Raw genomic sequence first — 17065 nt, 5'->3', positions numbered from 1 at the left:
CCAACTATGAGAAAGAAAAACTGTTAAAAAACACACACACACACACAAAACCTGGAGGCTAAATAATATGTTACTAAATAACCAATGTATCACTGAGGAAATCAAAGAAGAAAATTTAAAAAAACACCTAGTGAGAAGGATTAAGATAGCAGAGGAGTAAGAAGTGGCATTTGCCTACTCCCACAAACCCCTCAAAAAAAAAAATCTACATGTACGACAATTCACACAGAAAATTTACTGAACACTGGCAGAAGACCTTAAACCTCCAAAAAGGGCAAAAAATCCTCCACATAACTGGGTAGAACAAAAGGGAAAAAGAGAAAAAAAAGGAATCAGGATGGGACTAGCACTTCTGAGGGGGAGCTGTTAAAGAGCAAAGGAACCCATACCCTGGAAAGCCACCTAAGCAACAGATCAGCCACAATAGAGGACCTCAAAGTTGGGGAAAAAAGCTCAGCAGCTAGACTGAGGAAGGCAAAGGAGAGTGAGAGCCGTGGTTCAGATCATCTGTACCACCACCACCAGACATACAGCTTGAGATGCTTAGGTGGGGGCTGGGAGCTGAGACTCAGGTTCCAGAGGTCAGTTCCAGAGATAGGACTAGGACTGTGTGGAGACTGCCTGAGGGGCTAGGGAGTGGTACGCCATGGAGTGGGGAGCCAAGTGCCACAGTTGAGGAACATGGGAGGAGGTCTGGGCCTGTAGGAAAAGCAAGGCACCCTTGTTGGGGAGGGGCAGACTGACATAAGAGTATCTTTCCCTGCACATGTGCAGATTCTCAGCAGAGCACCTCTGGCACAGGCTACAGGTGGCAAATCGCCACCTCTGTGGGCTATGGGTGGCCAGGTACTCTTGCATGGGCTAAGGGAGGCAGGGGGCTAAGTGCAATGTAGCACCTCTTGTGTGATCTACAGGAGGTGGGAACAAACCATAGCAGTCATCTCAGACACCAAAGGTGGGCAAGGCCCACCACCACTAGGGGTCTGTGAACAGGCACCACCTGTGGCCCAAGGCACCTCAGAGGTCAGCAAAGAAGAGGACACTGCAACCCAACACCAACTGTTCTTCTCACTCCCCTGGGAACACACTCACCTGCTGCTGCCACTGCCAAACACTCTGGGCACCACCTACACATGCCTGATCACTGTCACTTCCCAGGGCCCTTCAACTAGGAGCAGCCTCCTGCCACCTCCCAAGAGCCCAGCAACCAGGCACTAGCTACTAGCCCTGCCCATTCCCTCCATCTCCCTGGAAGCATACACAGCATCCTAGAAATAAAAAGTTAAGCTTTCACAAAATACCCAGGGGCACTTAAGCATATAAATAGCCATCTGAGAATACAGTAGTTGTTTTCTCTAAATTCATAGAATAAGAAAAATATAAGCAAAATGAAAAAGCTCAGGAACAATTCCCAGTTAAAAGAACAGGAGAATTCATCTGAAGCAGCAAATAATGAAATAGTGAAATAGACCTCTGCATTCTAACACACTGAGTTCAAAAAGGAGATAGTGAAAATACAGAATTAAAAGTGAATATGAAGGAATTAAGAGTGAATATGAAGGAATTAAGAGCAGGTATGAAGAGTAATCTAGATTACTTTAGAAAGGAACTAGAAGATAAAAAGAAGAGCCAAGAAAAATTTAAAAATTCATTTACAGAGACACACGAGTTAGTGACTTGGAAGAAGGAATAATAGAAATCACCCAATCAGGACAGCAGACAGAAAACCAAATGAAAAAAATGTGATAGCAATTTAAGACACCTATGGGATAATATAAAGTGGGCCCATCTACACATAATAGGGATTCCAGGAGGAGGAGAAAAAGAAAACGGAATTGAAAATATTTGAAGATATTATGGCCGAAAACTTCCCAAATCTAAAGGAAACAGATATCAAGATACAGGAAGCACAGAGGGCCCCAAACAGGCCTACACCCAGACATATTATAATAAAAATGGCCAAAGTTAAAGAGAGGATTCTAAAGGCTGTAGGAGAAACACAAAGTGTTAATTATCCCCATGGGGCTATCAGCTAATTTCTCTACAGAAGCACTACAGGCCAGAAGAGAGTGGAAAGATATATGCAAAGTTCTAAAATGGAAAAATTTACAGCCTAGAACACTCTACCCAGCAAGAATATAATTTAAAGTAGAAGGAGAAATAAAGGTTTTCTCCAACAAACGAAAAATGAAAGAGTATATACAGCAGTACTAAACCCCTTATAAAAGAAATGTTAAAGGGCTCCTCTAAATAAAAAGTACAAAGAAATAGGATAGAGGAAATCACAATTGGAAAGCAATCACTTAAATAAGCTAAGATACGGATCTAAAAGGGAAAAAAAAAACCTGTTGTAAAAGCAACAATCAACACAAGAACAGCAAAAGGACTTCAAAATCAAAATGTAGGTAAGGAAAGTAAGAAAATCTAGACTTTTTTTTAAGATGTGTTTCAACCTATATGACTATCAGGCTGAAGCAACCAGATATAGGAACAGGTTAACATACTTGAAAAATAGGCAATCACAATTCAAAACCGAACACTATCCACAAAAACTAAAAAGAGGACACAAGCATAAGATAAAAGGAAATCATCAAACCAAAATAATGAAAGGAACAAGGGAGAAACATAAAATCAACTAGAAAACAAGGTTTAAATGGCAATAAGTACATATTTATCAATAATTACCTTAAATGTCGACTGAATACTCCAATCAAAAGACACAGAGTGGTAGATTGGATAAAAAAGTAAGATCCTACAATATGCAGTCTACAAGAGACTCACATTAGGGCAAAGGATACATATAAATTTTAAAAAGGGATAGAAAAAGATATTTTATGTGAATGGGAAAGACAGAAAATCAGGAGTTGCAATACTCACATTGAGAAAATAGAATTTAAAAGAAAGGCCATAAAGAAAGACAAAGAAGGACACTAAGGATAAAAGGATTGATTCAAGAAGAGGATATTACAATCATCAATATAAATGCCCCTAATATAGGAGCACCCAAATACATACAACAAATACTAACACATAAAAGGAGAAACTGATATGAATACAGTAATAGTAGCAGACTTTAATACTCCACTCACATTATTGGACAGACCCTCTAGACAGAAAATCAATAAGGCAACAAGAGATCCTAAATGACACAACAGAAAAGATAGACTTAATTGACATTTGCAGGAAATTATATCCAAAAAAATCAGAATACCACTATGGAAAACACTAGGGAACTACATTATAAAATTAAATATAGAATTGCCATATGATCCATCAATCCCACTCTTGGGCATATATCCATACAGAACTTTCCTTGAAAAAAAAAAAAAAAAAAACATGCACCCATATGTTCACTGCAGCACTATTCACAATAGCCAAGACATGGAAACAACCTAAATGTCCATCAACAGGTGAATGGATTAAGAAAATGTGGTATATATGCATGATGGAATACTACTTGGCCATAAAAAGAACTAAATAATGCCATTTGCAGCAACATAGATGGAACTACAGACTCTCATACCAAGTGAAGTAAGTCAAGAAAGAGGAAGACAAATGCCATATGATATCACTTATATCTGGAATCTAATATACAGTACAAATGAACCTTTCCACAGAAAAGAAACTCATGAACTGGGAGAACAGACTTGTGGTTGCCAAGGGGAAGGGGGAGGGAGTGGGATGGACTAGGAGTCTGTGGTTAATAGATGCAAACTATTGCATTTGGAATAGCTAAGCCATGAGATCCTGCTGTATAGCACAGTGAATGATATATATCTAGTCACTTATAATGGAACATGATGTGAGAAAAAAAATATATCTGTGACTGGGTCACTTTTCTATACAGTAGAAATTGACAGAACACTGTTGTTAACCAGCTATAATGGAAAAAATAAAAATCATTAATAAAAAATAAATGAAAAAGAAGAAATCTCAAAGGGATACTGCAGAATACAAAAAAAGAGAGAGAATACTATGAACAATTATATGCCAACAAATTTGACAACCTAGAAGAAAGAGACAACTTTCTAGAGACTTACAGCCTGCCAAAACTGAGTCAAGAAGAAATAGAGCAGCTGAACAGACCAATCACTAGAAATGAAATTGAATATGTAATAAAAACACTCCCTACAAAAAAAAAAAAGTGTCCAGGACCAGATGGCTTCACAGGCAAATTCTACCAAACTTACAAAGAAGAATTTATACCCATCCTTAAACTTTTCCAAAAGGTAGAAGAAGAAGGAACACTCCCAAAGACATTCTATGAAGCCACCATCACCCTAATACCAAAAAACAAAGATACTACTACCATAAAAGAAAATTATAGGCCACTATTTTTGATGATTATAGATACAAAAATTCTCAACAAAATCTTATCAAACCAAATCCAATAACATATAAAAAAGATCATACACCACAACCAAGTGGGATTCATCCCAAGTTCACAAGGATGGTTCAACATATGCAAATCAATGTCATACACCACATTAAGAAAAGTCAAAAGCCACATGATCTCTCAATAGATGAAGGAAAAGCATTTGACCAAGCCCAATATCCATTCATGATAAAAACTCTTACCAAAGTGGGTATAGAGGAACATACCTTAACCTAATCAAAGCCATTTATGACAAACCCATAGCCAATTTAATACTCAATGGAGAAAAGCTGAAAGCCTTCCCACTAAACTCTGGAACAGGACAAGGATGCCCACTTATACCACTTTTATTCAACATGGTATTGGAAGTCCTAGCCACAGCAATCAGATAAACAAAAAAAATAAAAGTATCAAAATTGGAAGAGAAGAGGCAAAATTGTCATTTTATGCAGATGACATGATACTATATATAGAAAACCACACAAAAACTACTCAAACTGTTCAATGAATTTAGGAAAGTAGCAGAACACAAGATTAACCTTCAGAAATCTGTTGCAATTCTATTGCCTAACGATGAATTATTAGAAAAGGAATATAAAATACAATACCTTTTAAAATTGAACCCCCAAAGAATTAAATGCCTAGAAATAAACCTGACCAAGGAGGTGAAAGACTTATATGCTGAGAATTAATATTGTTAAAATGGCCATACTACCGAAAGCAATCTACAGATTCAATGCAATCCCTATCAAACTACCCATGACATTTTTCACAGAGCAAGAACAATCCAAAAATTTATATGGAACCATAAAAGACCCAGAATTGTCAAAGCAATCCTGAGGAACAAAACACAAGAAAGAGCCATAACTCTTCCAGACTTCAAACAATATTACAAAGCTATAGTAATCAAGACAGTGTGGTACTGGTACCAAAACAGACATACAGACCAATGGAACAGAATAGAAGAACTCAGAAATAAACCAGACAACTATGGTCAATTAATCTTCAACAAAGGAGGCAAGAATATAAAATGGGAAAAAGACAGTATCTTCAGCAAATGGTGCTGGGAAAACTGGACAGCTGCATCCAGCTCTAAATCAAGGAAACTAAAACACACCCTCATACCATACACAAAAATAAACTCAAAATGGCTTAAAGACTTAAACATAAGACAAGACACCACAAAACTGCTAGAAGAGAACATAGGCAAAACATTCTCTAACATCAACCTTACAAATGTTTTCTTAGGTCAGTCTCCCAAGGCAGCAGAAATAAAAACAAAAACCAATGGGACCTAATCAAGCTTACAAGCTTTTCCATAGCAAAGGAAGTCATAAAAAAAAGACAACCTATGGAATGGGAGAATATAATTTCAAATGATGCAACTGATAAGGGCCTAATCTCTAAAATACACAAACTTATACAACTCAACAGAAAAAAAAAAAAGTACACACACAACAACCCAATTGAATAATGGGCAGAAAACCTGAATAGACATTTCTCCAAAGAAAACACATGGATGGCCAACAAGCACATGAAAAAAATACTCAACATCACTAATTATTAGAGAAATGCAAATAAAAACTACAATGAGGTACCACCTCACACCTGTCAGAATGGCCATCATTAAAAAGTCAACAAATAACAAATGCTGGAGAGGGTGTGGAGAAAAAGGTACCCTCCTCCAATGTTGGTTACAGTATAAATTGGTACAATCACTATGGAAAACAGTATGAGGGTACCTCAGGAAACTAAATATAGAACTACCATATGACCCAGCAATCCCACTCCTGAGCATATACCCAGACAAATCTTTCATTCAAAAAGATACATACACCTGTATGTTCATTCCAGAACTGTTCACAACAGCCAAGACATGGAACCAACTTAAATGTCCATCAACAGATGAATGGATTAAGATGACATGGTATATATACATATTGAAATACTACTCAGCCCTAAAAAAAGAATAAAATAATCCCATTTGCAGCAACATGGATGGAACTAGACTCTCCTACTAAGTGAAGTAAGTCAGAAAGAGAAAGACAAGTACTATTTGTCATTTATATCTGCAGTCTAATAAATGGTACAAATGAACCTATCTATAGAAAAGTAACAAACTCATGGACTTAGAGAACAAACTTGTGGTTTTCAAGGGGAAGGGAGTGGGATGGACCGGGAGTCTGGGGTTAGTAGATGCAAAGTATTGCATTTGGAGTGGATAAGCAATGAGCTCCTGCTGTATAGCACAGGGAATTACATCTAGTCACTTCTGATGGAACATGTTGGAGGGTAATCTGAGAAAAAGAATATTATATATATGATAATATATATAATATTCATTCATATATATATGACTGGGTCACTTTGCTGTACAGCAGAAATTGACATGACATTGTCAATCAACTATAATAGAAAAAATAAAAATCTCATTAAAAGAAAAACCTAGAGACAAATGACAATGAAAACATGATCCAAAACCTATAGGACATAGCAAAAGCAGTTATAAGAGGGAAGTTTATAGTTACTCAATCTTACCTAGGAAATAATAAAAATCTCAGATAACCTAACCTTATACCTAAAGCAACTAGAGGAAAAAGTATAAACAAAACCCAAAGTGAGAAGAAGGAAAAGTCATAATGATCAGAGCAGAAATAAATGAACTAGAGACCAAGAAAACAGTGAAAAGATGAATTAAACTAAAAGCTGGTTCTTTGAAAAAATAAACAAAATTGATAAACCTTTAGACAGACTCATCAAGAAAAAAAGGGAGAGGGTTCAAATCAATAAAATCAGAAATTAAAAAGTGGTCATAACTGAAACCATAGAATACAGAGGAGCAGAAGAGACTACTACTTGCAACTATTTGCCAATAAAATGGATAACCTAGAAGAAATAAACACAGTCTTAGAAAGGTACAACCCTTGCAAGACTAAACCAGGAAGAAACAGGAAAAAGGAAAAGAACAATAACAAGTACTGAAATTGAAACTGTGATTCAACTTCCAACAAAAGCCTAGGAGCATATGGATTTACAGGTGAATTCTGCCAAGCATTTAGAAAAGAGTTAATACCTGTTCTTCTGAAACTATTCCAAAAAATCACAGAAGGAAACTCTAAACTCATTCTATGAAGCCACCATTACCTTGAAACCAAAACCAGACAAAGATACTATGAAATAAAGACAATTAAGGCTAATATCACTGATGAACATATTCACAAAAATCCTCAACAAAATAATATCAAACCAAATCCAACAATATATTAAAAGGATCATACACTAAGATAAAGGGAGATTTATCCCAGGAATGCAGGGATATTTCAATATCTGCAAATCAATTAGTGTGATACACCACATTAACAAATTGAATATAAACCATATGATCATCTCAGTAGATGCAGAAAAAGCTTTTGAAAAAATTCACCACCCATTTATGATAAAAATGCCCCAGAAAGTGATCATGGAGGGAACCTACCTCAACATAATAAAGGCCATATGACAAACCCACAGCTAATATCATTCTCAACAGTGAAAAACTGAAAGAATTTCCAGTAAGATTAGGAACATGACAAGGATGTTCACTCATCACTTTTATTCAAAACAGTTTTGAAAGTCAGAGAAATAAAAAAGGAATTCAAGTTGGAACTGTTGCTCTTTGCAGATGACATGGTACTATACATAGAAGATCATAAAGATATTACCAGAAAACTATTGAAGCTTATCAATAAATGTGGTAAATTTGCAGAATACAAAATTGATATATGGAAATCTCTTGCATTCCTATACATAACAACAAAAGATCAGAGAGAGACATTAAACAATCCTGTTTACCATTACATCAAAAACAGTAAAATACCTAGAAATGAACCTACCTAAGGAAGCAAAAGACTTGTACTTTGAAAACTATAAGATGCTGTTCAAAGAAATAGTAACACAAACAGATGGAAGGCTATTCCATGTTCATAGATTGGAAGAACCAGTGTTGTCAAAATGACTATAATACACAAGGCAATCTGCAGATTCAACACAATCCCTATAAAATTACCAATGGCATTTTTATAGAACTAGAAAAAATTTTTAATTATTATGAAAATGAAAAAGATCCCAAATATGCAAAGCAATCCTGAGAAAGAAAAACACAGAGTTGGAATTAGGCTCCCAGAATTCAGACTCTACTACACAGCTACAGTCATCAAAACAATATGGTACTGGCACAGAAACAGAAATACTGATCAGTGGAACAGGATAAAAAACCCAAAAATAAATTCATGTACCTATGGTTAATGAATCTATGACAAAGTAGACAAGAACATACAATGGAGAAAAGACAGCCTCTGCAGTAAATGGTATTACGAAAACTGGACAGCTACATATAAAAGAATGAACATTCTCTAACACCATATACAAAAATAAACAAAATGTTAAAAAGAACTAAATGTAAAATAAGATACTATAAAATCTTAAGAGAAAAATGGAGAGAGAACATTCTTTCCCATAAATTGTAGCAATACCTTTTTGGATCCACCTCCTAGAGTAATGAAAATAAAAACAAAAATAAATGGGAACTAATTAAACTTAAAACCTTTGTCCAGTAAAGAAGACCATTAAAAAAAAAAGACAACCCACAGAATGGGAGAAAATATTTGCAAATGAAGCAACTGACAAGGGATAAATTTCAAAATACAAAACAGCTTTTGAAGCTCATATCAAAAAGACAACCCAATCAAAAAATAGGCAGATCCTAATAGACATTTTTTCAAAGAAGACCTACAGATGGCAAAAAAGCACATGAAAAGGTGCTCAACATCACTAATTATTAGAGAAATGCAAATCAAAACGACTGTGAGGTATCACCTCACACAAGTCTGAATGTCCATCATCAAAAAGCCTACAAATAGGAGTTCCCATTGTGGCTCAGCAGGTGAATAACCTGATGAGTAGCCATGAGGATGCAGGTCCTATCCCTGGCCTCACTCAATAGGTTAAAGATCTGGTGTTGCTGCAAGCTGCAGCATAGGTTGCAGATGTGGCTCAGATCTAGCATTGCTGTGGCTGTGGTATAGGCTCCAGCTGTAGCTCCAATTCAGCCCCTAGTCTGGGAACTTCCATATGCTGCAGGTGCAGCCCTAAAAAGAAAAAAAAAAGGTCTGTAAACAATAAATGCTGGAGATGATGTGGGGAAAAGGGAACATTTCTACACTGTTAGTAGGCATGTAAATTGGTAAAACCATTATGGAGAATAGCATGGAGGTTCCTTAAACTAAAAATAGAACTACCACATGATCCAGCAGTCACACTCCTGGTCATATACCCAGACAAAACTATAATTTGAAAAGACACGTGCATCCCTATGTTCATTGCAGCACTATTTACAATAGCCAAGACATGTAGGCAACCTAAATGCTCATTGACCAATGAATGGATAAAGAAGATGTGGTAATATATACAAGAAATATTACTCAGCCATAAAAAAGAACAAAATAATGCCATTTGCAGCAACAGGGATCAACCTAGAGATTATCACACTAAGTCAAGTAAGTCAGACAGAAAAAGACAAATATATGATGTCACATGTATGTGGAATCTTAAAAAAAATGATACACAGGAAGTTATTTACAAAACGGAACAGACTCACAGCCTTGGAAAACAAATTAATGCCTACCAAAGGGGAAAGGTGGGGGGAAGGATAAATTGAGAGTTTAGGATTGACATATGCACACTACTATATAAAAAAATAGATAACCAGCAAGGGCCTACTGTATAGCACAGAGAACGCTACTCAATGTTCTGTAATAAACTATATGGGAAAAGAATCTGAATAAGAATGGGTATATGTATATATGTACAACTGCATCACTTTGCCGTAGACCCCTGAAACTAACATCATTGTACATCAACTATATACCAATATAAAAATTAAATTCAAAACATTATAAAAATAAAAGGAGCACCCTCAAAAAAAAAACTCAACTTATAAAATGGAATGTGGCTTATTCCTTGGGTTAGGTAGAAAGGTAATGAAAATGTTCAGAGAATGGGTTCCCTATTGAATAGAACAAACTGCTCATTTACTCCAAGTAGATTATCAGCTGATACTCAAAAACCAGGTTGGAATGAGAAACTCTGAGCTTTATTCCAGAGCCATAATGTTGATTTTAAAACATAAACTCTAGTTACACTATTAAATAGATAAATGATTTACTTAAATTCAAGAAATTTTTATTGAGCACCTTCTCTGTGCCAGAAATTATTCTAAGTGCTAAGGATATAATTAGGCACAATACAGGCAGCTTAGACATTGAAATGAATGATAGTCAAAAAGTAATTTATGTATTTGGAACAGAAAATGTAAGTACATCATATATAGAATTATATATATAAATTCATACCGAGCAGAGATAGTTCAAATTAAGTCTGTCCCAACTAAAATGAACCGTGCAGTGACACCCTGGTTAATGAGACTGTCCTAGATAATTTTATAATTCATGTGAGCTGTGTGGTATGTATTTTCCCAGCTCATTCTTTTTTGAAGGTGCAGATAATCGTGGCTCTACATGAATTGGCTTGTTTGCCTTCCCTTCTTCCATAAATTATAGGTGAGATGTATATTAAAATTCCCTTAAAACTGCCATGGAATTAAATTCCTCACTCCCAATACTAAGACTAGCTGTCAATAAAAGATATTAATGAAAAACTGTTATAGGAAAACCACATTTTACTTAAACTGACTTCAGATAAGGACTTTATTTTTGTTCTTTTTTTCCTTCTATATTTTGCCCTGTCATTTATTACTTAATGCTATTCTTCTCTTTTTCATATTACACTTATATAAAGTACCAGAATATTTGGAATAATTAATAGTACTATTAATATTCTATTTCTGTATTTGACATAAGAGGATGTATAATTTATGTCAAAACAAAATTTCCTTTTCAAGGATTAAGATGCTGATTCTACCCCCGGTTCCAGTTCCAAAGATCAAGGGAATTGATCCAGATCTCCTCAAGGTAATTAATAAATTAAGTTATATGTAACACTAATTCAGTGCTACCTGAAGAACAATGTCTTATGTTGAGAGCTTTTGCAAGCTACATGTATAATTTTATTTTTTTGTCTTCCTTCTGGAGAAAGGAAATTTTAATATTACATCTCAACATTATGAAAATATCTTACATAGTTAAAAGTTCTTCATTAATGTATTTGTTATATGGTTTTATTACTGATTAGTCTCTGAATGTTACTTGTTAAATCACTTAATTGTTGTGAGGTTCTTTTCATATATCTTCATTTTCTATTTCCTAGGAAGGAAAATTAGAAGAGGTGAACACAATCTTAGCCATTCATGACAACTATAAACACGAATTCTACAGTGATGACTCTTGGGTTGAATTTATTGAGCTAGATATTGATGACCCTGATGAAAAGACTGAAGGATCAGACACAGACAGACTTCTAAATAATGACCATGAAAAATCACTTACTATCCTTGGGGCAAAGGATGACGACTCCGGACGTACCAGCTGTTACGAACCTGACATTCTGGAGACAGATTTCAATGCCAATGACGTGTGTGATGGTACCTCAGAGGTAGCTCAGCCACAAAGGTTAAAAGGGGAAGCAGATCTCTTGTGCCTTGACCAGAAGAATCAAAATAACTCACCTTCTAATGATGCTGCCCCTGCTACCCAGCAGCCCAGTGTTATCCTAGCAGAGGAAAACAAACCAAGACCACTTATTATCAGTGGAACTGACTCAACTCATCAAACTGCCCATACACAGCTCAGCAACCCAAGTTCACTGGCAAACATCGACTTTTATGCCCAGGTAAGCGACATTACACCAGCAGGGAGTGTGGTCCTTTCCCCGGGCCAAAAGAATAAGGCAGGGATCTCCCAGTGTGACATGCACCTAGAAGTGGTCTCACCCTGCCCAGCAAACTTCATCATGGACAATGCCTACTTCTGCGAGGCAGATGCCAAAAAGTGCATCGCTGTGGCCCCCCACGTCGAGGTCGAATCACGTGTAGCGCCAAGCTTTAACCAGGAAGACATTTACATCACCACAGAAAGCCTTACCACTACTGCTGGCAGGTCTGGGACAGCAGAATGTGCTCCAAGTTCTGAGATGCCTGTCCCAGACTATACCTCCATTCACATAGTACAGTCTCCACAGGGCCTCGTACTCAATGCCACAGCCCTGCCCTTGCCTGACAAAGAGTTTCTCTCATCGTGTGGCTATGTGAGCACAGACCAACTGAACAAAATCATGCCGTAGCTTTTCTTCAATTTTCCATGAGCTACCTGTTTAATGGCAAAGGGTTGGCTGAGGCCTGAATGCTTAAACCAAAACAATGTTTAAACCTTTTGCGGGGGGGTGGGGTCAGGGTAAGGGATAAATGCCTTTTTCTGAAATGTTAAAATACGATATTAAAAAAAGAAGAATCCTTAATCAGATAGATATTCCTATTGTGAATTGTAAATATTTTTAAGAATTGTCTCAAAGACCGTGTAGTGGCAGTGAATGTCTTGTTATTGTGGGTGTTAATTTTGTGCTACTAAGCATTGAATGGCTATGTTTTTAATGTATAGTAAATCATGCTTTTTGAAAAAGCAAAAAATCAGGTGGCTTTTGCAGTTCAGGAAGATTGAATGCACATCATAGCACAGGCTAATTTTTTTAATAATTGGGAACTAAAATCATAGGTAAGAAAATAGTTTGGATATGTAAAACATTTATTTTGACATAAAATGGATAAAGATATTTTTAATAACTTACACTTTAGGCATGGCTATTTTCTATTACACTACACACTGTGTCCTGTAGTTAATGCGGGCTCATCTAAAGAATGTAGAACTGCCATCTAAAGCTGGTTTAATGCTTTGGTCAATGCACCTGAAGAAAAACAAGTTAGTTTTTTACAAGGCCCTTTTTATACCTCCTAAAACTCTTTAAATGATTCTAAAATGATTGTAGTTACCTACAGTATTGGAATGTACTCATCTGAATTTTTAAACAAATATTTGTTAATTCAGAAAACCTTAAAATGTTTGCACAGGTCAACTTACCATGACCCCCACTCTCAAAAAAAAAAAAAAACAAAAACAAAAACAAAAAAAACCCTTTTCTTAACCAACTTTGTTTTGTGTCAGATCGCTACATACTAAGTAGAACTCATAGCTGGTTCATATTGACCAGGGTGCTTAATCACTGCTGGTGGACAGGGAGTAAGTTTCTTAGTGCACACATATCACAAGCCTTAGAACCTCGGCCGCAGTGTCTCTTATTTCATATTTACCTAAGAAAGGAATAGGTATAAGAAGCATTTTGTAAGTTGAAGCAGGTTGAAATGAAGTTAACCAGATCATGGGATGAAACGTTTTGAGAAAAAAGGTTTTTGTTTCAAAGCCTGTAGCCAGACACATACTCATTATTCATGGGAACGAGAAACAGAAGAAGCAAGATCCCCATAGGTAACTCAAAAGTTTACTTAAACCCATACTAGAAACTTTCTTACTTACCGTTTTATGGGATTTATTTAAAGTAGTGAAAGAGGTTTCATTATTTATTTCCCTTCTGAGTGGACTGGCCTCAAAGCAGGTACTTGAAAGAAAAAGAAGGGCCCAAGTAATTTATAAATTTTTACCCAATCCCTTAATAACCTAAACATCATTTCTAGGAGCCTTGGATTGCTCCCCAAAAGGTCTGTCAAAAGGAGATGACTCATTGTCACTGAAGAATGCGCCTCACTTTATTTTTTTAAAGGTTAAAGAAACTTTAAAGTTAACTTTAACTTAAATAGTATTTGCCATTTAGCTCAGACCATTTTAGGAAATAAGCTTCATGGCTGGTAATATTAAATTCTGTCTTTCTTGCAGGAAGGATGGTGAAAAGCTAGAATTGGGTGTTTAAAGTTCAACATGTTACTTTGTAATAGACGTTTAGTAGATTTTCTGCTACCTTGCTGCTATGGTTTTCTCGTAAGAGCTACATAATTTAGTTTCATAGACAATTTCATCAGTGTAGAACCTAATTCAACTTAAAACTGTGTGTTTGGGAAAACTCTCTTACTATTTCACAATAGGCTGACAACATTTCTATAGCCAAAAATAGCTAAATACCTCAATCAGTCTCCGAATGTCATTTTGGTACTTTGCTGGCCACACAAGCCATTATTCCCTAGTATGACTAGTTGTGTCCTGCAGTTTATATTTAACTTTCTTTATGTCTGTGGATTTTTTTCCTTCAAAGTTTAATAAATTTATTTTCTTGGATGTGTGATGGTGTGCTTCTGTTGTCAAACACCCACAGGAAAAGCATTCCAAAGCCAGATCACATACTGAGTTCTCCTTGAAACAGGAGTTTAGCACAGTTGGTTTAAACACAGTGGCAATGGGTGTGGAGATTTTTGCTCTGTGCTATAATATAGAGGCAGGGGAGACAGCTCCTTACCTCTTTTTGAGGTAAAAAAAGGATCCCGTTTCAAAAATATCCTGCTGGCTTGTCTGGACTCTTAGAGCTGTTATTTTGGATGCATCACACCTTGCATGGTGTGTGTGTGTGTGTGTGTGTGTGTGTGTGTGTGTGTGTACATACGTGGTGGGGAGAGCATGTTGCCTAGAAGGAGGGGCAATCAGCTCTCCCTCTACCATTCACACATTAGAACAAGTCAGTTTGTCAGACTAGTTCCTTGTCATCATAGGAAGCCAATAAGTCAGGGCTGGGTTGTTCCTATTGTGGCTCAGTGGGTTAAGAACCTGACATAATGTCCGTGAGGATGCAGGTTTGATCCCTGGCCTTGCTCAGTGGGATAATGATCTAGTGTTGCCGCAAGCTGCAGCATAAGGTCACAGATGCAGCTCAGATCCAATTTTGCTGCGATGTAGGGCAGCAACTGCAGCTCCAATTTGACCCCTAAGCTGGGAACTTCCATATGCCACAGGTGTGACCATAAAAAGAGGAAAAATAGGGCTAGGAAGGAGGCAGGTTAGGTATGTTGTGTAGGAGCCTGAGAGCATTAAAGCTGTGAAGCAGAGATTCTTCCACAGGAGGCTCCAGTTGGGGGGAATTAGTCCATGGCAGGCTCTTGTGCAGCCACTGGGTCCTAAGAAGTGGGTGTCTGCTATAGCATTGAGAAACCCAGTGACCATTTATTGCTTCAGCCAATGCAGGTAAAAAAAATTTCCCACCTGCTGCCTTCTGCTCTTTGAGCAGACATTACTTGAAGTGCCATAGGTGAAGCCTCAGAGTTTCCTACTCCTTACTTGGAAATAAAGTTTGGGAAATCATGCCTCTTCTGTCCCTAAGATACTGCCTTAACATTTACAAAATAAAAGGTCACCATTTTAAGCACCAGATATTTTTTATCATCTGCAACACGGGACTCAGCCTTATGAGAAGACAGTTTATTGTTCATATGGGATGCTTCAGGGATCAGGAGTGAAGGGAGCAGAAGGTCTCTTCCAAAGATTGAAAGAGAACTATCCTATTTCAGAAAATTAATGCCATGTTGGAGTTGGCTAACATGTGTTCCTGTGTTTAAAATTCTTAATGGTTCTATCAAAACATACCAACACTGAAATCTAGTCAGGGGTTATTTTCATGTTTCCATAGTTTTACAACAAAATACTAAATGTCCTTGCTTGTTCCCTGTTTAGGGTAAGAAATGGGAAAAATGAAATTAATTGAATCCAAATTCTATTTGAAATCCAAGATAATTCATCATTTGCCTAATTTCCTTGCTAGTATAATATTTAAGGGCTATACATAAAAGACTCAGCTTTTGAATAAGAATTTGAGCTTTGGTTAAGATCTGTTCCCTTGGAAATCAAAGACTATTATGTCAGGGAGTTCCCAATGTGGCACAATGGGATCAGTAACATCTCTGCAGCACCAGGACACAGGTTTGATCCCTGACCCTGTACGGTGGGTTAAAGGATCTGGCATTACCACACGTGTGGCTTAAGTCACAACTGTGGCTCAGATCTGACCCCTGGCCGAGGAACTCCACATGCTATGGGGTGGCCAGAAAAGCAAAAAGAAAAATGTCAGGATAGAAAGTCCAAAAATAAACTCAAGCACCTATAATCAATTTACGACAAAGGAAGCAAGAATATACAGCGGAAGAAAGACTCTCTCTTCAATAAGTGGTACTGGGAAAACTGGACAGCTACATGTAAAAGAATGAAATTACAATATTCTCTAACACCATACACAAAAATTAACTAAAAATGGATTAAAGACCTAAACAAAAGGCCAGATACTCAACTCCTAGAGGAAAACACAGGCAGAACACTGACAAATTGCAGGAATATCTTATTTGATCCACCTCGTAGAATAATGACAAAAATAAATAAATGTTACCTAATTAAATGCAAAAGCCTTTGCATAGCAAAGGAAACCATTAAGTGAAAGACAACACACAGAATGGGAGAAAATCTTTGCAAATGAAGCAACTGACAAGGGATGATTAAAATATACAAACATCTCATGCAGGTTAAAATCAAAAAAACAACCCAATCAAAAAAATGGGCAAGATCTAAGTAGACATTTCTCCAAAGACATATAGATGGCCAAAAAACACATGAAAAGATACTCAACATCACTATTAGAGAAATGCAAGTCAAAACTACAATGAGGTATCAGAACGGCCATCATCAAAAAATCTAAAAACAGGAGTTCCCTTTGTGGTTC

The 17065-nt window shown here is 36.7% G+C and overlaps 1 protein-coding gene across 7 annotated transcripts in view; it reads left to right on the top strand.

Moving 5' to 3' along the window:
* GHR (growth hormone receptor) overlaps positions 1-13455 on the top strand; it is a 291988-nt gene extending 278533 nt beyond the window's left edge. For all 7 annotated transcript variants that reach the window (XM_047766341.1, XM_047766349.1, XM_047766385.1 and 4 more), the window contains 2 exons: positions 11313-11382; positions 11678-13455. In XM_047766341.1, the coding sequence (XP_047622297.1) occupies positions 11313-11382; positions 11678-12649 (1042 nt within the window). In that variant the 3' untranslated portion in view covers positions 12650-13455. The remainder of the gene's footprint in view (positions 1-11312; positions 11383-11677) is intronic.
* Positions 13456-17065: the final 3610 nt, after the last annotated feature.

The sequence above is a fragment of the Phacochoerus africanus genome, chromosome 1 (assembly GCF_016906955.1).
Source record: "Phacochoerus africanus isolate WHEZ1 chromosome 1, ROS_Pafr_v1, whole genome shotgun sequence".
Lineage (NCBI taxonomy): Eukaryota > Metazoa > Chordata > Mammalia > Artiodactyla > Suidae > Phacochoerus > Phacochoerus africanus.
This window is presented reverse-complemented; position numbering and strand designations above follow the sequence as displayed.